Here is a 25575-nt window from a genome sequence, read left to right on the forward strand (position 1 = left end):
GTTACTGCACTGCTTTTGTTTCCAGATATCATCCTTAGAGGGAAACCTAATACTCATGCAGGCACCTGCTGACACACCAGGAGGACTCCAAGGCAGTAGATGTGTGCAATCTGACCTCTTATTTACACCAACGTTTCCAGGATGGACATAAAGCACAACACCCCCAGCCAGGAGCAGGGCCACATAAACCCATTAGAAGGGTCTTGGCTGTGACTAAGCAGCACAATGAGATTAGGCAGGAGGAGCGGGGAATGGGGAGGGCCCCGCAGCCCTGTGCTTACAGCCACAAGATTTTAAGCACTACACATAATAGGAGCAAAGTGTGGATGGGAGACAGGTGACAGGATAATTGTGGGGTTTTCCTGCAGGGCTTCTGCTTACTTTGCTGCAGCCCTGATCATGGTGGTACACTGGCAGTGAAGGGCTCATCCAAGAGAGGAGAGTGCAGCATCTGGGTCAGTATAGCTGAGGCACATACCCTGAGGCAGAGGGGAGAGAGAGCGTGGCTACCACAGAGATTTGCCTCCTCTTTGAAAGGGGCACAAAGGGATTCTGAATCTTCTGGATTTAAATCCTGGCAGAGGTCAGTGCCAGCTTCTTTTCAATATCCCCTAAGAAGGTCAACATGATAAAAGCTCACCCCCTCAAAGTGATTAGCAACCACTAGAACAGCACCAATAGCTTCTCCTCCTCTCCCCTAGTTTTATTACTAAGCAAGCCTGTGAGTGGGTTCAAAGGAACAGATGTCTTTATTGTGCCTTTTCCCTTCTTTTGCTCACAGGAAGAGGAGGAGCAGAGAGAAATTAATTTCCTTCAAATAATACTTTTTGCCTACTCTATCCTCCCCACTATTCAATGGTCACAGAGCTAGGGGAGGAACTGAAAACTTCTGATATTTCAGCAACTTAATCAGAGTGTGAGTAAAAACTTTTACACTTTGAATACACAAAACAGCCTCTTTATCCGAAGAGCACCCACACTCCCATTCAAAACCCTTGTGGTAAAAGTAAATAAAAACTTGGTAAATGCATTTTGTTTCATCTTTGCATCCACTTGGGCTTGGCTTTTTGGTTACTGGGTGGTTTTTCATCTACCAAGGCACATCTCAGTCTGCAATTTGCAGCATTTTAGTGCTTAGCACTAAAGCATGCATGCAGTTCTGAGTGAAATTCCGGGGGTCACAAAGTACACTATCATTAAAAAGAACTTGGTAGCAACACACAAGTGCTATTAACCCAGACTCTACTGCAAGCTCTTCTGTCAGCATTGCCAAAAAGTGCCAGAGATGCTATTCATGATTAGCTGAGTGTTGCCACTGAAACCCTGCAGTATGAGCCCAGTCTGCTTGCCACTTGGTGACGCCTTTTGCTCAGACACAGGCAAAGGTAGGAAAGAGTCTTCCTGGAAAAAAAGTACAAGTATCTTGGAAAGATTTGCTGACAGAGCCTGCCCTTACTAACCGGAAAGGACATTGAGCCTCCTGCTTTGAAAGCACCAGCCCCTGCACTTTGAGCTGCAAGAAATCTCCAGTGGCTGGAGAGAGAACAGACAACCTTAAACACAAAAGAAACCAGAGAAGCACAGCTGGGGCCCCAGCTACCTTATTTAATAATTACATAGAAAGAGACAAGCCAGGGTGTGCAAACACTGGTCCCTCTCCAGGCAGCTGGACTCCAGAGGCACAAAGTGTGGGGAGTACCACCGTTTAAAGGATCACCATCTCCCACGGAATACCAAGATTACATAAAACAGTGTGCAGTAGCCTAAGCACACCACACTTGACCTCTTTCAAATTACCAGGAGCTGTACCAGTGGCATTGTGCAGAGACTGGTTGCTCTACTCACTGGCACGGGAGATCTGTTTATAGACCACGGCCCAGACCCCTGCAGCAATATGGAGGCATCCTGATTTCTAAGGGAAGGCAGGTAAGGTTGCTAAACCATAGAGTGAGCTCCCAGAGGACAGATACTGAGAGTAACTATTGTGCCAAGCTGTGAACTGCTTTCCCATGGGAACAGAATGACAATCTCGAGTTTCTCATCTCCGCCCCCTCCTGACTCAGCAGTCTCAGAAAAAAATCCTCAGTTCCTATAGTTAGTTCTCTTTATTAAGGTAGAATGTCATACATATTTCAGCAGAAGACTAATGGAGCTGAAGGTTTTCTGGGAACATGGAGAGGAGACAATCCCTGCCACCACTTGTAGACATTCCTTTCCTTTGATGCACCCATGAGTAAGGCGACTAGTACCCCGTGTTCTGGCTGCTGGTACCCTGCAATCATTCCGCATAAATGTATTTTCTGGTTGTCATAGACACAACACTATAGAATCCACACTCTCCAGTGTGAAGACTTGCTACTTGGTATTCACCATGAATGCCCTCTGTGCAGTAAAACCATGCCTGGTTCAGCAGTCGAGATTAAGACTTCCCTATTATGGGTTATAAAAGAGCCAGTTTCTGCGCTTTGGGCTGTATTCCCCAGGCCCCACCATCAGCACACTTCCCCTGGACTTCACCCATGTATAAGCATTTAACCTGATTTAGGGTTAAAGTTCTCCAATTTGTATCAGCAGTAAGGTCCAAAGAGCTGTGCTGTTAAGACATACTGACTGAATTTGATCAAGCACTTCAGCTCATTCATCTCAATCTAAATACATATAAGTTTTAAACAAACAAGTGGGCTTTAAGAGTGTCAGACTTTCAGGCAACTGCCCAGTCCCATCTCTGGCATGAGTCTATGTATACATATAGCCTCAGAAAAGCTCATTTCAGTGGCTTTCTGAGAGTCTGCCAAGTGTGACTACAATGGCAAAAATACATGAGCTAATCACATTATTATTTATCAGAACAGAATTTTCTCCATCTCAGCAGAAGGGGGAAGAAAATACATTTGGCCAAGAAGGCCCCAATGATCTGTATGCTGATGGTATTTGACTGTAAAGGAACATTTGGAGTGGGAGAAGCACTGTGTAATTTGGCCACAGGCTATTAGTAAGCACCTCCACACATTAACTAAGCCTATTGCAAAGGTATTTCTGTATTCCTTTCAGGCTCCCAGGCTGGCAGCACCCGATTCTGGACACACATCTCCCATGTTTCCCTGCTCTCATGGAACAAGACCTCTGTGTGCACTCCTCATCCCATCACTCTGCTGGACCTTTGCTACAGCAAAGGGAACTGTACCTGACATGGGTGCAGTTACAGACACGGATGGCAGAGCCAGCCCAGCATTTCTATCAAGTTATTTCTCAACCTGATTGCCCGCTGAGAGTTCTGGAAAATGTTTTGGCAGCAGTCTTAGCTGAATCATCTAGTAATATAAGACACATCTGTCTCACACACATGATCTGGAAAGCATCTTTTCTTTAGCTCCTCACAGGAGGAGAAGGTAAAATTGATAGCAGCTTGGGTTGTGGCCTTGAGCATACAGCAGACCAAGCAAACCAGCTTTTCTAGTCCAGACTCCAAAAGGGAAATCAATCCAGTTTATTCTCCATAACTCACTAAATCATGTTTATTACTAGAGACAGTGAGCAAATCCCTGCCAAACTCCTCAACAGGGGAACTTCCAGAAACAAATAAGACAAACCCTCAGGGATGATCAGCAGGGATTTTTGCTGAGATGCAAAGAGAAACAAAAATCCAAGCAACAGCAAGAAGTCCATTCAATGGTTAATACAATCCAGTGAAAGTGAAAGTTAACAAAGTAGCAGAAGGCACAGGACTACTTAAAATGCTGCTGTTACTTATATCTTGAAAACATCTTCAAAGTAAGATTGCAGTTTTCCATTAATCTTTTCACAGACTTGAGTACTACAGGGCTCTGTTCTTAACTGAGAACTCCTAGAGGTACTAGCAATAGAAACCAAAAAGCCTCTGTTTCAACATGAAAAGGTGGTTTAGAGTATTGTTGCCACCATTAACCTGACCCTTGTGGGATGGCTTTGCTGGATGCATAGGAGATGTACTGCTGGTTCATTTCCTACCAAGACATCACCAAGACAGTGTGGGTGCCTCTCTGGCCACAGCACCAGGAGATACATGAAGATGTCCATCACAGGACATTCTTCCACGACAGAAATCTTGGGTAGCAAACTCAGCTATCATGTTGCCTCTTTTCTGAAGCCTGACATGTGGCAATGTGGCATGTACAACCTCGCCTATTGTAATCATAACATGTATGCATCTTCTGGAATCCAGAAGAAAAGACTAAGGGATGGAGGAATCTGAGCTCCTTGCAGAGTACTCAGCACCACCAGGCACAGCATAGCATTTCAGATCAGTGACTGAGCTCTTCAAGAGGCAGATTAAAACTCCTTGCTGCATTGGGACAGAGAGAAAAAACAAATTAAAGAGAAGGATTTAATAGCTTTGCTCTCTCACAGTCCTCCTTGAAGAAAAGCTGCAAAGAATTAAGGTAGAGAGTGACCAAAACTTAAGTTTTGCCCTCGTCAACCTTTGCTTCATATTCTCAGTGCCAACAAAGACAAGAGTTGGAAGAAAAATAAAGTGAGAACAGGCAGATAAGAGGATTTCACAATGATCCAAGCCAAGCACTGCTGTCTTATACTGTCCTTGAAAAGGGAAGGGACAGGTCTTTTTGGAGAAAGCATTAGAAGCACAAAAAATGATATGTGTAGGAGCATTTTAGGTTGTAAAGGCACATTATGATCTGAACAATAACAAAAAAAATCATCCTTCTTTTTCTCTTGGGCACTACAATCAACTAAGCAAATTTGCAAAAAAAAAATGAGTGAAACCTTCTATGTGTTTTCCTTCTCTCTCCTCAAATGCCATTTCATTATATCATAGATCTAGTCTTCCCTCATGGCAAATTACCACAAAGAAGGTTTGGTTTTGGGTTTTTTTTTCATTTAGGTACTGCTTAAGTATAGAAAAAAACTGAGCCAGTCTGGAATGGAAACAAAATGTGCTGTAAACTGCTGTGAGTGATTAAAATTACTTCAAGATTGGTCTTAAAAATAAAAGGGGGGGGGGGGAGGAATAAACACCTTTCTAGGCAATTAACAGGACATAACTAGTTTCAGAGTTAATCTGCAAATGAGTTCGAAGAGACAAAGATCCACATTAAGAATACTGTGGTGACTTGGTCAGGCCCTCTGTTGTGTGCACCTGTCTTCTTAACTCTTTACTTTTTTGTGCTGAGACTTAAGTTTGTCTCAGTACTTGGAAAAGTACACTTCACAAACCTAAAACCTGTCAAGAAATGCAAGAACCATTGCTCCATTTACTATGAATCTTCCCCAGGGAGAACCACGTATAAATCAAGATGCTGGGGACACGAAAAGATGAATCAAATGTTGAGGAGACATCATATATTACAATGATTTAGGAGGGGAAAAAGTCCAATTCCAACCTCAAAGACTACAGTGGAAAAAACTGCATCAGAACATGTAAAAGGAGACAAACATCTTTCTATTACAAATTGGAGATAAACCTAAAGCACTGGAAACCCCAGTGCTCCCTCCTTATTTCTAAATAAATCTTCTCTTCTACTGTTGTTAGTTCAAGATTCTGTATATAATGGTAGAGGCTAGAAAATATTTTTTTCTTAAAAGAGTAAAACTAAAAGTAAACATTCCCAAAAGCCCTAAGTTTACCATCTCTCCAAAATTAGGCATTTGGACAAAGTGTCCTTGACCTGACAAAAAGTACAGTTTAGAAGAAGGCTACACAGCAGCAAAGGGGACAAATAAGTCTCTATACATGTTGTCTGCCTTATGACAAAGTGCCATGTACATACCATGAATCAGTCAGTCAAATGTTTTCATAACTAAACTTGTATATTCGTGTCCAACTACTGTCCATTAATTAGCCATCCCTTCCCAATAGCCAAATACAATAGTTGTTTATGGATAAAGATATTTTGTTTCAAAATAGCCGAATGCAAAATTTACAACATTGAAGCAAAGAACAAGATACTAGTTTGCAAGTAATCCTGCTGGCGGGGGAGATTAGCATTCCTGAATTATTATCATTATATTATTAGAAAGAAAAGAGCATTGCTTTTACAGAAAACAATCATTATGTAGTTTGGACAGAAAGTGATCGCACCTCCAGAAGGATGGAGAAAAAGGAAGGAGGATCTGAGAAAGGATGAAGCTTGAGGGCAAACCCAACCCTGCCTACGAAACAGAAACAACTGGCGCATTTTCACGGTGGCTGGGCAAGTAAATATGTATCTCCTTGGTCTGTGCAAACAGATGCCACCAGGGAAGAGGAAGCTATCTCTGTGTGGCAGAACATGCTTGTGGAGTGACAGCCTGGTGGCTCTGTCAGCTGTAAATACACTTCCAAATGTTCACAGAATTTCACCTCCAAAGCCGACTGTAGTCTGGGTTGGTACTGTACGTGTACCTTATTTAGGAGTGCTTCTGGCAATTTATAGGTAAGGAAAATAGGGGTGCTGGGAAAAACAGGTCATAAAAAACCCAAGACTATTTAACTATAAAATGAAATGCAGCAAAGTGCACTTGGTGGCCACAATAAGTCCCTTAGGAATCCTGAGACACTTCCTGACAGATCATTGTTAAGCATAGATTATTTCTCCCTCTCTTAGACAGCTAACAGGATCCAGCCCTTCCCACCACTTAAAATTCAATATTGCAAGAGACTGCCGACTCCTCTGTACATCGGAAGCAATGGGGGAAGCGAACAAAGCTGCTTTACTTTCTCTAATCTTTCTCCCTTGTGTGCCTGCACCAGATGGTGCCAAGCTGCAGGTTGGAGAGAGATAATAAACCCAGAGGAAAAAAAAAAAAATGGTAATATTAGGTTATAAAACAGCTGACCTTCAAATATGACGTCAGCTCCTGTTTAATTGATGGGACAGGTCCAGGCAGACAGACGCATGCACACTGGGATGTCCATATTCAGCACCTTCCTTTCTAATATGGGAAGAGGCCATACGGTAGCGCTGTTAAAATGGTCTGCTCAACCTTTACAGGTATGAGAATAAGCAGAGAAAAAGTCAGTCTTGTTTTAACTTGAGAGAGGCAGAACCACTTGTGGAAAGCATTCTTGCTGGAAGTGGTTTTGCTTAAACCCCTGGTCCAGGATCACCAGTCCCTACTGATGATAGTCTGCCTCTCCCACCACAAGAGAAGTGAAATAACTAACAGAGTTAGAGAGCACAGATCTCCCAGAAGATGAAAATTATCAAATACAAGACAGTTTTAAGTTTCTGGCTACTCTGGTTGAGAAGATCGCTTCTAGTTGCCATAATTGCAAGCACTGCTATGAACAGTGGTTTTAAACACCATAAGAACTGGACTTACCCTGTTTTGGTAAAGAACAAGCTCTGGAAAACTCTGCCACAGCATACTGAATTTTTTCACAGTCTTTCGTATGCTGATGTTAAACAATTCCCACTAGCCTAGTTTTGGATTACTATTTTCTATGATGTCCAGCCTTAGGTTACAGCAAAACACACTAAATAGTACTCAGTTGATGAAATGGAAACCCATGCTGGGTTAGTGTGAGGAAGATGGAGCTGTGTAAAATGCATAGGCCTGAGAGTGGGAAGCCCTGGGTGGTTCTCTGCCTCCCCTGCAAACATATGCAGCACAGAAGGCGGCATCTCCCCCTCCTTGGCAAGAAAGTTATCTCCTGCCCACCTGCCACAGCTTTGTGTGTCTTTGCATGTTGATGAAAAGGGCTTTAAGACTAATAATTGATTTGAGAAACATTAAATTCTGTTTTAGTGCTTCTACTACTCTCTAGGCAAAGGTGACAAACAACAAGTCTCAGCTAGAACAATGTGCATCTCATGCCATACTGGAGGAAGCAGCCAGCATTGTACAAAGTCACAAGACTTCATGGCTACATTTTGCCAGCCTCAAGAGAAATCTACACAGAGGCTCCCAGCAGCAAGGGACAAAGCCACATTGAGTAACAACACTGAACAGTTCAGTATTTATTAGACATGTACAAAAATAAAATAGCTTATTGTAAGCAGCTCCATGCTGAAACACTGAATTTCAGTTTTCTTGCTGTGTCAAAGATACTTCAATCAAAGAGGAATAAAGGCAAGGGCAGAGACACTCAACCACTGTGTCCCAGCTGAGAGTCTGCACCCAGACACCAATACAAACATCTCCTGGTCACATCCCACTGTACCAGGTCTGTCTGGCTCTGCTCTCTGCAGACAGACAGATGCCTGGATGTTGGCCACCAGACAGGTCCCTCACAAAACTAGTTCTTCATTGTCCTATGAACTTGCTGTTGTCCTTCTCAGAAACCAAAGGTTGCTGGCAAAGTGCCTTCCTAGGAATTCTGAAATTCGGCACAGAGCTTGGAATTGGGGCAGCAGTGATTTAACATCTACCATTAAAAGCAGTTTAAAATTTTATGGTCAGAGCATAATAAATCCTATCCAGACATTTGCAGCAAGCCAGGTCGTAAGCAGGGAAGAAATAGATTTGTTGAGAGATGACCAGGAACTGTTTTATAGAGAACAGAAGCCCTGAACTGCCTCAAACCACAGCTTTGTCCAACACCTAGATGAGAAGACACAGGGTCAGGAAAGGAGGTGCTCAAGCAACCAATATTTGCCTGTTAAAAGAGGTGGGACCAAGAAATGAGGAATGAAGTAGAACAACACTGAACCATAGTGCAAAATTGGAGCATTGTCTTCCTTAGAGCACAATAGAATAACAACAATCCCAAAAAATAACCTTATATTTTCCTCCAGAATCACACTGGGTTCTCATTTGGGTCCAGGTTGTTTCTTGCACTTAGCATCTCAAATAACTTAAATCGCTGCCTAGTTATCAAGTGTGGCACTGAATCCCTGCATGTGTAGGAACTCTGTGCTGAGTATGGATGAGACTCCAAGATGCACTGTTGGGATCTTTCAGAGACGCTTGTCACGTGGTTGTTCTGCCATGCTGACGACACAAATTGCTTTGCCTTCCTTTGTCTCCCTTGTTGCTTTTCAAAGCAAATAGGAGGACTTTCAACTATACACCAGAATCAGAGCCAGGGATTAACAAAGGAGTGTATTCCTTTACCCCAGTTACTGTATCTGCTAAAAGACAAACCCAGACTCAAGCTGCCTTGTTGTGTGAGACACACACAGCAAAGACACACAGTTTACAGAGCTGTGGATAAAGCCAAGCAGGTGCTGGGGCCTGTATGACCAGCTTCCTATCTTCCTCCCATATGGGGCAAAAGCAGACCTCCCACATCCTCCAACAGGAACAATTTAAGTTGTTGGAAACTAAAGATGGGGTTGATTCAGCATGCAGGGAACATCAAAAGAGAGAAGTTTGCATCAGTGATGCCAGCTGCATCTGCCCACAGGCTTTCTCTTCTTACCTCCTCAGATCAATTGCCCCTGTAATTTGGAGCAATACAACACTAACTACAGTCTCTTCACTATTTCGGTCACTAAAGTTGTAATGCATTAAAAACAAAGGGATTGGTAGAGGAGATGGTAAAGGGAGAAGGGTGTGTGACCCAGTGCTGTGTCAGAGAAAGGGAAGAGGCCTCTCTCCAGTTCTTTGATGTTAACTCCTGCTGTTCTAAACGGAATCTTACCCAGGAAAATAAATCTTTAGTTAAAGAATGCTGCAAACAACTACAATGGGGCTTTATCGTGGCAGTACCAACCCCATGTCAGCTTCTAAGGCTCTTAGCTGAACAGAGGGTGAGTAGCAGCAACACTGTGCTGAAGTCCACATTCCTAAAATTCCCCAGCGCATGCAGGGGTGCTCAGAGAAGGCAGCTTAGGGGTTATTAGCTCAGAGTTCAGGTTCAGTTTGTGCCAAGAGACAGAGCTCAGGGCATTGATACAGCCCCTTGTCCCTCCTGGACATCCGTTTGAAGATCTTCAAGCGTTCTCAGTGTAGCACTCTCAGTGTCCTCTTGCTACCCACTATTGCACAAAACAGTTTTTGCCTGTGTTCCTCCACTCCTTACAGCCTGAGTACATGCTGTAAGTCTCTGGGGCTGGAGATCCACACTGCAGCAGCCTCCTGGGAGGTCTCATAAGAACAGCAGCAATCAGCTTCCACCCTACCCCCCTGATAACCACTACATCAGCGTGAGGCTGGAGGAGAGTGTTAATGCAGCAGGAATCAGCAAGCCTGCTTGTTTCTAATTCCAAAGTGAAGACAAAGGTGGGGTTTGTTCAGCTAGGGAGAACAGCTATTCCTTGCAAGGAAGGCAGAAAAAATTGTGGGCAGATTTGATTTTGGTTTGGACTGAGTACGTTGAAACAGGGTGGGCATAGGAGTATTTTATGAAGAAAAGTTAAAAATTTGAAATGCAGAACAAAAATATTTCTAAGTGCTCTATGCCTGTCCAGTAACACTGCTCCTCTAGAGAAAAAGGGGACTGGAAGGAGGGGATAAAAGAGGGAGAAAAAATCCAATGCTTCAAGCTTTTATTATCCTAACTTTAGAACAGAGCAGAGTCACTAAAACTTTCTGAGTTTTAGACTAGAAGAGAAATGGAAACAAACATTCGATTTATGGGTATATTTTAGAAAAAATATGGCCCACTAACACTAAAAAAACAGAGTTGAAAGATAGCAGGGAAGTCTGGACATTGAACAACAAAATATGAGACGGAAAGCATGTCCCTAAATTCCACATATAAAACCTGGAGAAAAAAAACCTGAAGGTAGGGATTTATTTCCTATTATTTTGTAGAAGCTCTCTGATGAATCACTTTGCTAGTTAAATAACACAACTTTTTTTTTTTTAAGTTATTCATTTGCAGTGTTTAATAGGAATATTCTCAGCCTTAGACTGAGCTGCATTTGCCAGCTACAGTGCTAATAATAAACTGTTAAAATGTCTTGCTCCTTCAGCTCACCAGCTCCCTTAAAATGTCTTGTGGCAGAAGCCAATGTGCTGTTTGACCAGGAAATTAGTTGTCTTGGAGACATCTTCACATACTACAGCAGCTCAGTCAGTCACTTTGAGCGACGCCATCCAGCAATCTGCACATTACCTTCAAACACAGAATGAGGATATCAAAGCCACTGAAAGAGAAATCATCACCTGCAAGAAACATGCTGTTTTTCTCCTATGCACTGTTAGCTGAAGGGAGAGCTGTAGCCAGATGAGAGTTTTGATCTCAAAATGTTCTGCTACCTCCCTGCATAATTAGGTCACTAAGAGGCTAATGGTGTTCCTGTTCATACAATCATTTATAGGAAAATTATAATCTACGCTGTTCTTGCAGAATCAGTTTCAGGTCAGACCTGCAGGCACCACTTCTAAACCAGAAAGTTACCAAAGGGTTAGACTAAGAGGCAATCCAGAAGTGTGACCACTTAGTTATAACTAAACGTCACAGATTAGAAAAAGGGTTATAACTGCAACCCCATTCTGAAGTACCAGGCATCAGTTTACAAAGACTACAAAATAGTTATTTCTAAGGTAAACCAGTATTTACATGTTATATGACCTGATTAAATAAGATGCTTAACTTCTGGTCACTCTAATGGAATGCTAAAAAGGTGTTATTCTTCCAAACAAAATGTGGAAACAGCCCTATGCAGATTAAAGATATAGGCAGGAATGCCTCAAACTCCCTCTCACCAGCTCTATACACATACACAAAATGCCAAAGTAGAAAGTGAATCAAATGCCAGACAGATTAGATTCATGCCAGTGCATGTTTGGAATCCCAAACAACATGTCCAGAGTTCAGGATTACGAATGACAGGCATAATGTCTTTAATTGCCCTCAAAACACCTCTTACCTGGCAATACGCCTCTGTTGAGCTTTGTCCTGCCCCAAATAACATTTGGTGGCCTAGCAGGTGCTGGATCTAGTGGACCAAAGACACTAAACATCCTCAGTTCTCTTAAGCACATGGTGTGATGATCTAACATGGTCAAACCTGACAGATGCTTATTCCCCTCCTGAGCCTTGAGGTTCACTGAGATGGTGTTCCCTGAAGGCCTTATGCAAGCACAGAAAGATGCACTTAATGCAGCTACATCTTTGCTAACTCAATGGCTTCTGAAACCACAAATCTATTAACTGTGGGTCTGCATATTTGCAGCACAGAACATACAGGCAAGTCTTCTGCATAATTTTGTTAATAGTACCAGATATGACTTGGGAGTAGTCCAATTCCTGTGAAAACAGGGGTACATGCAAAGGTTTGAAACCTTCAGGAAAGAACGTTCCTGCCAAGAGCTCCAGTTATGGGGAAAAAGGAAAGCCTTGTCCCAGCTGAGATGAAAGGTTCCCCTGGGCAGCAAGAAGAGTAGCTTTGCTCACAGAATATGTGCCTCTCAGCTGAATTAGTTAATGTGTGCTGAACACTCTGAAAACTGTGAAGTGGTATATAAATGCTAAGCATTGTTATTTATTATTGTCTTGGTGCACAACAGCGGAAGCCAGTGCCATTTACAGACACGAATGAGGAACAACAGGAGGTCTATCAGCATGCTGTGGGTCTGAAGATTTTGATCATTTATCTCCCTCACTCCTGTCTTCCTCAAATAGAAATCTCTTCCATAGAACTTCTACAGTCCTTCCTGAACAGTGCTGGCTGGCTTTGGCCCAGTGAAGACTGTCACACTGGAACAGCTCTGCTGGGAGGGGATGAGACCTTCACCTCCACACCCAGGTTATAGCACTTCTCAACAGCACTCTCTCCACTCCAAAGCACTGTCAACACCACCCTTGAAAAGCAGATATTTCCCACATAAATTAACTGTGTGGGGAAAAGTAAGACAGAAAATAAAATAAAATAAAGGCAGATACATGTTTTAGGGTAAAGAAAGGTTTAGTTAAAAAAGTAGAGAATACAATGACGTACACAACACAGTAGAGTGATTCATATACACAAGCAATGTCTTACAAGACTGGTCTCAGCATAAGAGCAGATTTTTAGACACTGATTTCTTTAGCTGCACTGTTAAGAAGCAGCCTAGATAAAAAGGTGATTCTAAATCTCTTGTATGTGGCTTGGGTGAAGGAGTGAGAGGGATTGTCTAGTTTTTGAAGGAACTCAGGAACAGGTTCAGAATCAGAATTCAGGCTTAAGAAGATCAAAATAACTTTTTTTAACTTCCATTTTCCAGGCTACCTTAACTCTGCAGCTTTGATAATGTGCAAATAGTTTTACTAAGTGCTTATATAGCTTGTATAGTTTTACTATAGTGCTTATGAACCCCTCCTCAAGACAATTAAAATAGCTGTACAGACACAGCCATTCTTTGATCTTTCAAGCCTTTGTCAAAGGAGTTATTTTCACTGTAACATTGCTGCTTCAAGTGCATACTTTACACATTCAGAAAAACCACAGGATACTGGGAAAAATGGGGTTCAGGGTCAAGCTTTTACAGACAATTTAGTAGATAAAACCAAGTCTCTGATAGATACTAAATCAAATTCTAATAGCTTCTTTTTCTCCATAATGCACTTAGATGTGCATTACAGCTTGCACATTGGAAAAAAACCACAGGCATTTAATTCAGCTTGTCAGAGACATGCTGCTCTGGCAGAGAGACTTGCATTCCCCTTATTTTGCTCAAGTTGCTGATTTCTTAGCACATGGTTGTCCTACTGTCTAAGAAATACAGACATTTCAGCATCTCAAGCTTTAAGGGCCTTATATCAAGGGGCCAATATCAATACCTGATCTGCCATTCAGCACACTGTATGCAACTTTCAACAAGCAAATTTCAGAGACAGAAGGCAACTGAGCCCCTGAAGTGTTGTTACAGTGACATTCCCTTCTCTGTTTGCAGAACTGCACTTTTTAAAAATAAAAAAAAAATTCACAGTCCATGTTGGATGAGAAGCAAGCTCTGCTGGTTGAATCACAGGAACTAACTACTGCAGAGTAGTTGCACAGCTATCCCTGAGTACAGATCTGCATCCACACCCAGGCTTCAGAATCACATAGAACAAAGAGCAGTGGGTTTAGGCACCTCTGAATTGCTATAACCACACCACTCCGAATGCTGGCAAAGCAGGATGTGTATTTAGGAGACAAGGGTATTTCCCCCCTCCTCATGGGACAAGCTGTATTTCATTTGGATGCAGTCAGTCAGCTCTTTGTTTGCACTCAACCCCAGATTCCTCAGTGCACCAGGCAATCCTGTAATCACATTCAAGAGTAACCATGTACAAAAAAAGTTTACAAGAATTGGTCACTAAGTACCTACAAGAGCTTGCAAGATCCTGCAACATGCCCTCTAGAACAGGTTCCTGTCACACTGAGCTAGGGACAGAGATTAGAGTTATCAGCTTTGACACTCAGCAGGAATGTGTCACAAAGGATTAAATCATTATATCATGAAGCGTCAGCAAATGCAGCTTTCCTGCTGTTCTACCAATAAGTTATACATTAATTAGTGAGGTACAAAACAAACATGAAGTATCTCCAAGCATGTGCCTGTGGGTCAGACAAAGCCAGAGCTATTAGCACAGGATTCATTTCCAAGAGGAGTCACCCAAAGCATCTCTAGCTTTTCAAGAGATTTATTAAAATGCAAAGCAAAGAAGTGCTGAAGGGAAAAGTGCTGAAACTAATTGCAATGTTTGTCTTAGCATTTTTGATAGCTCTTTAATACAACTCCTTCCTCACAACTTCAGCACCTGATTTTCTAAATCAGGTCAAATATGCACCACTGAATAAAAGCATCCTTCCTTGAGAGAGTTGTGGAGCAGTGTCAAAAGATCCTACAACAGGCACAGGAGAGTTAAGATATTTTAGAACAAAATAAGCATTTGGCCTAATACACTATGCAGTAAAGCAAGAACTGATTTTGTTATTTCCAGATGCAACAACAAGTGTTTTTTAGCTGCTCAGCAGTTCTGGACCAAATCATTTACGAATTTTCACTCCATCAGTGAGTGGAAGAAATTCTGCATGGTCTGACTGCAAGCCACAGTAGAGAAGATCTAGGCAGACCAATGACATCCCACACATAAACTTCTACTTTTCCTCTAAACCATTACTTTAGAAATGTCATTGGATCAAAAAAAAAAAAAAAAAAATTCTCTGCCAATTCCTTATGGCTATACTGACAGGATTTCTAGCTTTGGCTGGCTTGTATTTTACCCTTCCTTTTTGTCCCAAACTGCTCCCTTCTCCTCATTGGCATGGCCTGACTCTGACAAATTACATCAGTATGAACACTATGGACAGGATGCATTCTTAAACTAATTTGCCCCCATTTTTCTTTGGGACCCTTTCAGTATAAAATAAGATTACTTGCTAGAACTGGGTCAGGTTGTAATCTCTCTCACAGAGGCTGAATTGTACTTGATCTCAAAGCCACTAGATCAACACCAAATGACAGAGCAACTACTTGCCTTCACTATTTAAACGCCATTTGTAGCAAGACTCTCAAGACCAGACTTCCCTTTCCATCTTCAGTCTCAGAGGGTTGCATGATTAAACCATCCTATCATGAAAAACCTCAGCACCACAATGTTCCACTATTCCAGTACCATTCCATCTTTCACAGATTGCTGAAACACAGGAGTTGAGGAAGGCTTCTGGTAGTATCAAGCCCCTACTACATAGAATTATATTCAGAAACTTGCACAAGTCTATGTAAATTTGGGGGCAGTTCAAAACAGAACAGTGGTCTAAGGTGTCCTGACTCAGTGTTTCACCTATAATTTTCTTAGGTTGCCACCCACCTCCTCTCCTACAAGCTGGAGCCATCTAGTGCTGTGCAAATGTCTACCCACAGTCCTAAACATGAGTGGGTGGCAGTAGCTACCACTGCTGTTTCAAAGACATGGATATTATGAGCCTTAGAGTAACTAATCACCCCACTCAACAGTATGCAAATTGGACTTTTGACACCAGCATGCTTGTAACAAAATGCATTAACAATCTTCTAATTAAATACTTTATGTTAAAGTCATATGGTCTGACAGCTGAAATACAATGCATTAACAGGATTGTTGTAACTTAGCATCAAGTGTTTATTAAAAGCTCAAAAGTCAATATGTTGGGGAGCAGGGAATCTGTCTTCTTCAAACTGAATTCTACAGCACACATTGATTCCTTTAAAACCAGAGAGTCACTGAAACAATGCTTTGAAATAGCTGCAGAAAGTTTATCTAATTCAGAAGTACGTGATTCAGGGACCTGTCAAGTTGGCAGAAGTACTAAGGCACAGATTAATCCACTCAGTCCAGGACAATTGCTATTTACAGTAAAAGGGAATGCAACACAACAATAGAAATGAAAGCAAACAGTGGAATTCTCTTAATGAAACAGAGCAAAATCCACAGCGGCATCTGTCAATTGCAACATCAGCTGCTGCTGAAAGATTTATTTTGAATGTCTCATAAGCTGCCTTTGGGCTGCATTAAGGGGGGGGGGTGGGAAGCCAACCCCCATATTTTCGTTAGTCAGACAGCAAGAGAGGTTTGTGCTAACAGAAGTCATAAACTCTCACTGGATATAAAATCCATAGTTAAGACTGGAAGCCTTTCAGGTATGGCCATAAGTTCCAATAAAGCTACAGTTCAGCTCCTGAACTCACATCACACTATGAGTGATCAGGACAAGACTTGGGCAAATAACTTGAGACATCCATCTAAAGGTAATTTTTCAGCTCTCTCACCCTTGCTCCCACACAGGCACACTGCTCTTTTCTCAATAAAGATGTTCTGTGAATACAAAGTCCAAAGCTCCCTTCTGCTTCAGTTCTCGTAATAGGTCCTCTGCTTTCCCAAGGGAAAAAAACCAGGGCAGATACCCTTCTTTGCTTCCCCAGAACCCCACTTACTCTACTGCTTTCTTCATACATAAAAGATAGGAAAATTAAAGACAGACTAAAGATAATACAGCATGTTGTACACATGAACGGACTGTCATTCTCAAGGAATTTCCTCCTTGTTCAGAGGCTAGTAGGTCAAGCTACCAATGGGCAGAATTAATGGCTTTCTTTCAGGGCATGGAACTTAACCCATCCCTGCTGTTGCTAAGGAGAAACCTGGCTCCGAAGGTATGTCATCCTTCATAAAGCATTCAACTCTTAAGCCTATCTTTTCATAGGAAATGAGCTACAGCTCTTGCTTCTCAAGTGAGTTTCATACACGCAGAAAAAGGTAATGGACTCCATGGTGGTTCATTTTTCTTAAACTCAGAGAGCGTTGAGAAGTCTATGGCAGAGCCTCTACCTGCAGCTGCACCACAAGGCCTCACACAGACATGCTTGGAGGTGCAATTTGTCACCTCAATCACTGTTCACAGTGTCATGCTGAAGCAGCCCTTGCAACTGAAAGCCCCTTGACTGGAGGTGACAGCTAATCTCCTGGCCTTAACCACATTTCTTCCTGGCACCTTCTCACCTAACCGATCTTGCAAACAGGGTCTGACCTGGGCAGAAAAAGAATTTCAGAGGTGTGCCTGGGAAAACTATCTTTGCAGCAAAAGGACTGGGACATGCACTTAAAGGTGCACCTAGATGCAAAAGCGTGCATGTCAAGGCCTAAGAAAAGCTACAACAGTGTCAGCTGTTGTAGTTTTAATCTAGGCCTTCCCTGGTTTCCAGTTTGCAACCAAGGAAGGGGCAGTGTTCCCAGTATTCCATACGACTTTTACATAAATCGTGGTATAAATAAGAAGGGAGGAGAAGCCTTCGCTCTTCTTCTCTTCTGCCGAAGTTCGGGAACAGTGGGTCCCTGCGTTCGTCTCGCTTATCTAAGGCTGAGGCCTGCAGCAGCATCCACTGACCTGCCACGTGGAAGCTTGGAGAGTGCTGGCAGTGTCTGCCAATCCTGCTTTCTAAGGGACGTGGTGAGATTTGTTTTACTAGTTATTTTACTAGTTCTCGGGTTTGATTGCGCATATCTATTCGGTGTCCCTTTTTGTTTCCTTTTGTCCCTTTTTCCCCTTTCTTTATCCCTTCGGGGGGTGTTTGGATTCCCGTTTGCTGTGTACAAAGCATCTTAACATAAAATATATTTTTTAAATAACTAGCTTGGTTTTCGGGTTCTTCAATTTGCATAGTTTTTTTTCCTTTGCCCAGGGGGAAGTAGAAAGGGGGGAAGAGAGGGGCTGCTACTGGGGGGTTGGGCATTTGGCAGGGAGCCAAGTCCAAACCATCACAGCTGTATAGCAGACAAAGCAGGAACCTAGCACTTATCAAATAAAAATTACAACGAACAATCCCCACGGCCCAAAAAACTTGTACAGCTTGGAGATTCCCTTTGAGAAGTCCAAGCAGGACTTTTACATCTGAGTCTCCTCTACACTGGACACTGACTGTGGGCTACTCTGGGTCTCTGAGTACACATTTGTCCTGCAGATTTGCAAAGCTATAATAAAAAATGTCCTCCAGCCTTCCTGAGCAATGTTGGAGTTGTCTTTAATTTAGCTTCATCTATAAAAGAAGCCAGCTGCCTAGAAGAAAGTTGAACAACTGGTTTTCTGACTGGAATTGCTTTGAGTATTTTAGCATTCATTCAAAGTCACGTGGGAAAAAAAAAAAAAAACACAGAGGAAAAGTCAAACCCCCAAAAACTCTTGTATCCTGGTTACCATCCTCCATTATAATTATAAAATTGTCCTTAAAACATAATTGCATAATTAGGCTTGGCAAGTATTCACCCAAATCTTTTACAAATATTTCCACAGACTGAAGGAACAGGCGGTGGGCAGCCTGACAAGCCTGCCATGAGAATTTGTGCCCTTAGGACATGTTCCTAGCTATTACACTAAATACTTTGCATCACAGACTAATGTTTCAAAACAGTAGTTGAGCAAGTGAAATACCAGCATCTCAAAACAAATGGAGACAAAGATTTTCAAGGGATTTTCACTGATCCATACATGAACAGCAATCCCTTTGAACAAAGAGATAGAGGAGGGTACTGAACCTTTTTAACTAGTTGCACAGACAGAATTCCCACTGAGATGAAATTGGTTGACTTCTGGCTACCAATGCCTTGCTAGGGTTACTTTACCACTCTAGTACACTGTCCCATAAGAAAAACAACAACAAAACAAAACACCAAGAAAGACCCACAGCCTCAAATGCAAATACGGAAACATGCGGTCTGCAGGGAGGGGAGACAGGAGAGAAGCCAGAAATGAAATCTGCAATACAGTAAGGTTGTTTTTAACAGCTGTGCATTATGCATTCAGCAGCACAAGGAATGCCAGCAGGGAGCCTTTATTAACATAGGCCTCAGAGTACAGTGTGCTCCTATCATGATTGGCCTCTCTTGAGAGAAGGCGAACACACATAAAAGACTTAACCCTAGAGAGATCACTCCAACCCTGTTGCTATTTCATCAGCTCGACAATACAACAGAAACCAGAGAATTCCTGTGATGTATCATAGACAAACAGATAACACTTCCAACAATGCCTGAAATCTAATCTACAATAGGTTTCATCAGCAAGTTATGACAGGTAGGGAAAGGGAGAAAAAATGCTGCACAAACTTACACAACAGTTACACTGTCAACGTTGTTCTGCTACACAGACCTCGGGCACAGGGGAGGACTGTAAAATTCTTCTCTTGTAGAAGGCGCTAATAAAAGCAAGCTATTATCAGGACACCTGTGTTCTCAGCACAGCAATCTGCACCTCAAGTGCACATATTTTAGGGGTCCATCAGTCCAAGAAACAGCTGGAAGCCTTGCTACAGATGCAGGGGCTCAGCAGGGTAACTCACGCCATTTGGAAACTGGTACTGGCAGCAGAAATCTTTTGCTGATGCCAGCTCTGCCTCCACTCTGAAACTTGCCTCTATCACAAACACTTGCTAGCACACCCAACACCAGGCTGACACCGGAGAAATAGGAAATGCTCTCAGAATAGGCTCACCACCTCTCCTGTATCAGGTGCTGAGACAAGCTCTCTAGGGGTCTTGTCAACAGCTCTACGTTGTAGCTGGCTGCAGATTCTCAAAGTGTGTCCTGCCCTGGTGGGTGGTTACCACCGAAATGAGAAGTAACCAGGCAAGTGTCAAAAAGATGCTCTAGAGGCCTTAAAAAAAGAAAAGGCCACTTTAGCACTGGTTTAAACCAGTCCTTTCCCTGACCTGGGGGAGAAGGGGCAATGAGAGGAAGGAGAACTACATGAAATGTCCTAAGCATCCCTCTTCTAACTCTAAAGAGAACTCTCATGATAGGAAAAGGAAACAAAATACCAACCTGCAGAGTTTGAGAACTGTTCTAGATGACTGAATACTGATGTGTACCTGAAGTGGAGGAAATAGCTCTATATAGTCTGTAGTTATTCATATCTCCTTGTTGTTTTCTCTTGTTAATAAGCAAAATGCTAGGGCCAGTATCCCTAATAACAGAGCTGGTTTGAGGCAGCAATAGCACTAGAAATTTTAAGGAGTTTTTTAATATGCCATGTTCTAGTTCCCAATAGCATTATAGATTACTTTTTTAAGCATAGCACATCTGTGCATTAAAGCACTTTTTACTCAGATGCTGAACAGAAAGAGACAGGTAGTGTTTATTAGAGAAGTTTTCTGAAAGTACTTTTATTGCAGGAACAACACTCTCTAGGTTAGGTACTCCTAAAAGGTTTTTAATATGACTGCTATGCACCTCTCATCCTAATGTGCTTTAAAAATTAAAATGTCATTGACTGTAATACCTTCACTTGACAGAAATACTCCTTTATCACTCTTTAGGCACACCAAACAAACCAAAACTGAGTCCTGGGGGCAATAAGTGATCAGCTCCTTTCATGACCGGCAGGTAGATACTTGGTCTCTCAGCCAGCCCTCTGCCCAGAAAAGAAGACTGTCTTTTGTCCACTCTTTTTCTCGATTAATTCCCTTCCTTTGAAGCTCAGTTATACCTGAGTCAAAGAGACAAGTATTTATCAGGCACAGCTCAGTGTGAGTACAGGAAGTTACCCAGGAAAGGCAACAAAAAACACCTGTTGTTTCAGTGTAGGGTGTTGGTAAGACCATATGGTCTTCGTGACAGTAAATGGGACTGTGAATGCCCAGGAACTGCCCACATTCAGAAAATACTCACTTCCCCCTCCAGAGAAGTAGCTCATTTGCAGTCCTGTTCTAATGCTTGGGGCATAAGATTTTGGACAAAGGCACAACAAGTAGTACCTCTCCCTAATTTTCTCCTAACCTAGCTCTTTAGATCTTCCTAAATTCAGCTGCTAACAGCCAGGATAAGACAACACAGATTAAAAAGAGTTAATACAAATAGAAAGCAAAGATCTGACCTAGAGGGTAAGTCATGCAGAGTACAAACATCTGAGAATCTGCACAAGGTCTCCTCACCTACCATTCATCCACCAATAACACACCAATGTAATTAAATCAGGAAAGCTACATTTAATTTTCCTATTATCACCCGATAAGATAAGAGCAATACATATGGGAGGGATCAGACACAGCAGAAAAAGCTATTTATTGGTAAGTTAAATCCTTTTAGATTTAAGAACCTCTCTGGCTAAGAAGAATCTGATTCACAAACACAACTTCTGGGTCTAATGCAGACAAATCAGACATTCCATCTCCATTTCTGTCCCAGGCTTGGTCATTAAGTCTCTTCTTTTATTCAAAAACAAGACTTACTAAAAATTACCATGCATAACTTAGACAGAAATATAGCTTTTGTTTAAACCACAGTTTTACCCTATGCATTTAAAATTGAAGAAGGTTCATCTCCCAATCATTATATTAACAAAGACAACCACGTTAATTTATGTTATTTCTAAACAGCCTAAGGCTCCCTGTTTCATGAACACCAAGACATTAGGTACATTTGCAGAAACACGAGGCATGCTCCAGTTCATTCTTCTGTCTTCTATTGCCTTCTCTGACATGAGGCAGAAAGAAATGTTGTGGTCCCTGTAACCTGCAAAGACTACTAATGCTTAAACAGGATCATACAAAGCTTTCTCTACTTGCTAGCCACACACCCTGAACTGTTGCTACGGCTGTTTTCTCTCCACACTGCTTCATCCCATCCAGCCATCCTTCCTCAGCCAATTATTTAAAGCCCTGACTGAAAAATGTATCAGATAATAGCGGATGACTTCCATTGGATCAGGTTTTCAATAACAAAAATCCTACAGGCTTTGATGCAATCACGGCTGTACCACATCATTTATTTTTTTTTAACTGGGAAGGGGAAAATATTTATAACAGCAACTATAAATATACATGCTACTGACTTTTCAACTTGTTGTCCTTGTTCTCAAGCTAAATTTAGTCTGCTATATCCTGTCCAGCTCTCAGTGAAAAAGCAGTATACACATAAAATTGTGCAGATCCCATAGAGCAGGCAATTATACTTATCTGGGTACCTTACAAGACAGCCAGCTGGACACGTAGATTCTCATTACTGAGTGTAGGTATGTTCATGGCTATAGAGGAAGTGGTCTATTATAGCGACTATCCTTTTATACAGAAAATAATAATTATTGCAATAGGAGAGTTCTCTGTGTTTCTGGATGAGAAAAGTGATATAGGTTATTCACAGTGGACATATAGACCATACACTTGGTTTGTGTCAAATAAGCTTTAAGGGTGTATGTGCACCTTGGGGCTTCAAAGAACCATTCACTGGCCACAGCAGCTGTTTAGACATGGGGTTTTCTTACATGCAAAAATATTTGAGATAATGTTTATGATAATGATTCAAACTTGGATGACTGATTTCAAGGTCTAATCTGCATGTTACAGAGCATCCTTTTGTATATTGAAGGCTCTCGTGTGAGTGATTTCTTAGTCAGTTCAAGGTAAATATTTATCAGAAACTGACTACCTAGAGAATCAGAGCTGTTAGTCATTCCACTGTTACTCTCAAGAAGCCTTAGTCATGCCAGAGCCCAGGTGATTTCTGCAAGGATCAACACATGTTTCACCCTGGTGTAAGGATCCCTGCCCGCAATTCAAAGTTTCACGCAGATGAGGACTCCCCCGCCACAATCTGACTTATTCTACTCGCAGGGAGTTTTGCAACCTAAGCAGGAAAGGCGGTTCAGAGGATGCTCCCGTTCAAGCATCAGTCGGTCTAATAATCAAAGTAAGCGGTTCAGAAAAAATAATCGGGTTTACTACAGCCTTGATAGTTGGCAGGGGGAAAACAATAATGAGTCCGGCTCGCCTCGCCTCCAGCCTTAGTGTTTCGGCGTGTTCCTTGGGCACCGGTTAGCTCTGCAACCCAGTCTTTCCTCTGTGCTTACAAATACACCGCTGCTAAAGGGTAGTTGGATAGAACAGGAAAAAATAGTTTCCTGGGGATAAGACCCGCCCTGTGACCGGGGAGCCCCCCAGCCCGGCGCGCCCACAGCGGGGAAAGGGTCCGCCGACGCCGCACCGCCGGGAGCCCTGTCCGGGGGTTCCCGGCCGGCATCGCTCCATCCCCGCCCCGCTCGGTCCCTGCCCTACCCAGCATGGAGAAAATGAAGTCCTTCGCCGTGTGAATCTCCAGGGCTCGCTGGTCGTCGTACTCCCTCTGATCGTGCTTGGTGAATTCCTGGATGAGTTTATTCAATTCCTCCACCCTGGCTCCCGATCGGAAATCCAGCTCCGGGAAAGGAGGCTTGCTGGTGGTGCCGGCGGACCCTGCCTTGCTGGCGAGAGGCGCCGCCATCTTCATGCGAAAAAAAAAAAAAAAAAAAAAAAAAAAAAGGAAAGAAAGGGAGAGGAGGGAAAAAAAAAAAAAAAAAAAAAAAAAAAAAGGAGGGGTTTGCAATGTTGCAATGGAAGGACGCGAGCGGCGGCGCAGCGGCGAGCCCCGGCGCGGGGTGGCCGCGGGCGGAGCGGGGCCCGGAGCGGCGCCGCCGCCGCGATATCAACAAGCGGCAGCGCTGGCTGAGCCCCCGCCCGCGGCACTGCCGAGCAGCCTGGGGGGGCAGCGGAGCGGGGGCTGCTCTGCTGCTGCTGCCGCCGCGGCCGCGGGGGGGGTTGCTCCGCTGCCGGCGTCACGGCGGGCGGGTGCTGAGGCTGGAGACAGACTGATGGCTCGGGATAAAATTCTTTTCTTTTTCTTTTTTTATTTTAAGCTTCAGCTAAAGCTTTTTCGTGGAAATGGATTAATAACCGGCTGGGAACTCTGCTCCTCCCACATGTTCCCAAGGCATTCTATGTTTATTTTCTTTTTTGATTCTTAATGTATCCGGAAAATTGCTTTGTATATACACACTTATATATATATATATGAAGTAATTTTACCCTATGGCTTAGGAGCAATGACCAAGTAAAGTATCCTTACTGCTGTGCTTGAGGCCAACCCTCCCTCGAAGCTCCTGGGAGCTGCATAGACAAAGGGTAGGAGGGGAAATCGGATCTCAGAAGACTTGCCTGAGGTCAAGCAGCCTGTGGCAAGGTGCCCAGACTTCTGATCTCCGTCCATTTCCCCCATCGAGAAGACTGCATTCTTTTCTTCTATATGTATTTTTAATGCCTTCAACCTGGAGTGGTTTTCTTCCTTTAGCCTGGTCTTCTCCCATCATTGGAGAAGATGGCCTTGTCCCATCATTGAACATATGTAGCACAGTCCATTATGTACCTTAGTGCATCATGGAAGAACTGTCTGTCTGCCTTCCCTGAGAGCATACAAATATAACACGTTTGCCTTCTGTAGGGCATTTCAGATGCTGTGGCACTGATGCAAACTGTTTGGATATGCATTATCCTCTCAGGATTCTTGTCAGGAAACAAAGCTGGCATGTCAGTCTCAGATTATGGTAAATTGAGTCTTCCAAAATCAGGCATGAGAAATTCAGAGAAATAATTGGAAGATGAAACTAAGCTCAGCGTGAAGAGGTTACAGGCTAGTTTCCCTGATACATAGTAAACACAAATGATAGTGTTGAGACCTGATCTTAGGGGTGTGACTTAGATCCTCTGAACTACTGATCTTGGTCAGAAATGGGAGTTCAACACCTCCTGCACTGAGACCTTATCTGAAACAAGAATGAAAATCAAGGGTAGGTTTGGATCCTGTAACAGAAACACTGACTGCTCAAAGCAGAATGGCTGATGCCTCCGGCTTTGTCCTGTAACCACTTACACAGCTTTTGAGGGCTCTGATATGCTCATTATCTAAGAAATTATGACCCAGAGGTAAAAGTAGGAAAGTGTGTGTGTGTGTTTGTGTGTGCGCACATGCCCTCTGCTGGGTACACAGGCCCTGTTGTGTTCAGCCACTGCTCACAGCTGACTGACACACATCGACTTCATTAACTATTGGAGCTTTGGTGATCAGCTGCATTGTCACATGAATCTCTCACAAGCTCAGTCTGACTTTGGCCAAGCACCTTTCCTTTTCCTCCTTCCCCAGCAAAACCTACAAATAAAAACAATTAACAGATAGCATTAACATAAGGCAGGATCTTGCAGAAGAGCAATTAGACTTGTACAGTGTTGGTGGCTTGCCCTGTGTGATAAGTTCTGCTAACCTGACTCAGCCCATGCCCTCCCATGCTCTGATCACTGCCTATATGAGCACTCAGGACCTCTCGCCTCCTGCCCCTCTCAGAGTTTGAGAGCCCCGGTTCTGCTTCCCCGCAGTGTGTTTTTGGCTGGGGTGACAATCTCATACAGGCGGACAGCTCCCTCTTGTGATAATGCCGCTCCCACAGAAGTCACAGTAGCTCCTGA

At 42.9% G+C, this 25575-nt stretch overlaps 1 protein-coding gene across 1 annotated transcript in view; it reads right to left on the minus strand.

Moving 5' to 3' along the window:
• MB21D2 (Mab-21 domain containing 2) overlaps positions 1–23585 on the minus strand; it is a 60716-nt gene extending 37131 nt beyond the window's left edge. The window contains exon 1 of the mRNA XM_027884091.1: positions 23359–23585. Coding sequence (XP_027739892.1) covers positions 23359–23569 — 211 coding nt within the window. The 5' untranslated portion in view covers positions 23570–23585. The remainder of the gene's footprint in view (positions 1–23358) is intronic.
• Positions 23586–25575: the final 1990 nt, after the last annotated feature.

This window comes from Empidonax traillii, unplaced genomic scaffold (genome assembly GCF_003031625.1).
Source record: "Empidonax traillii isolate 1590-97213 ecotype Southwest subspecies unplaced genomic scaffold, ASM303162v1 scaffold138:size3245559, whole genome shotgun sequence".
Lineage (NCBI taxonomy): Eukaryota > Metazoa > Chordata > Aves > Passeriformes > Tyrannidae > Empidonax > Empidonax traillii.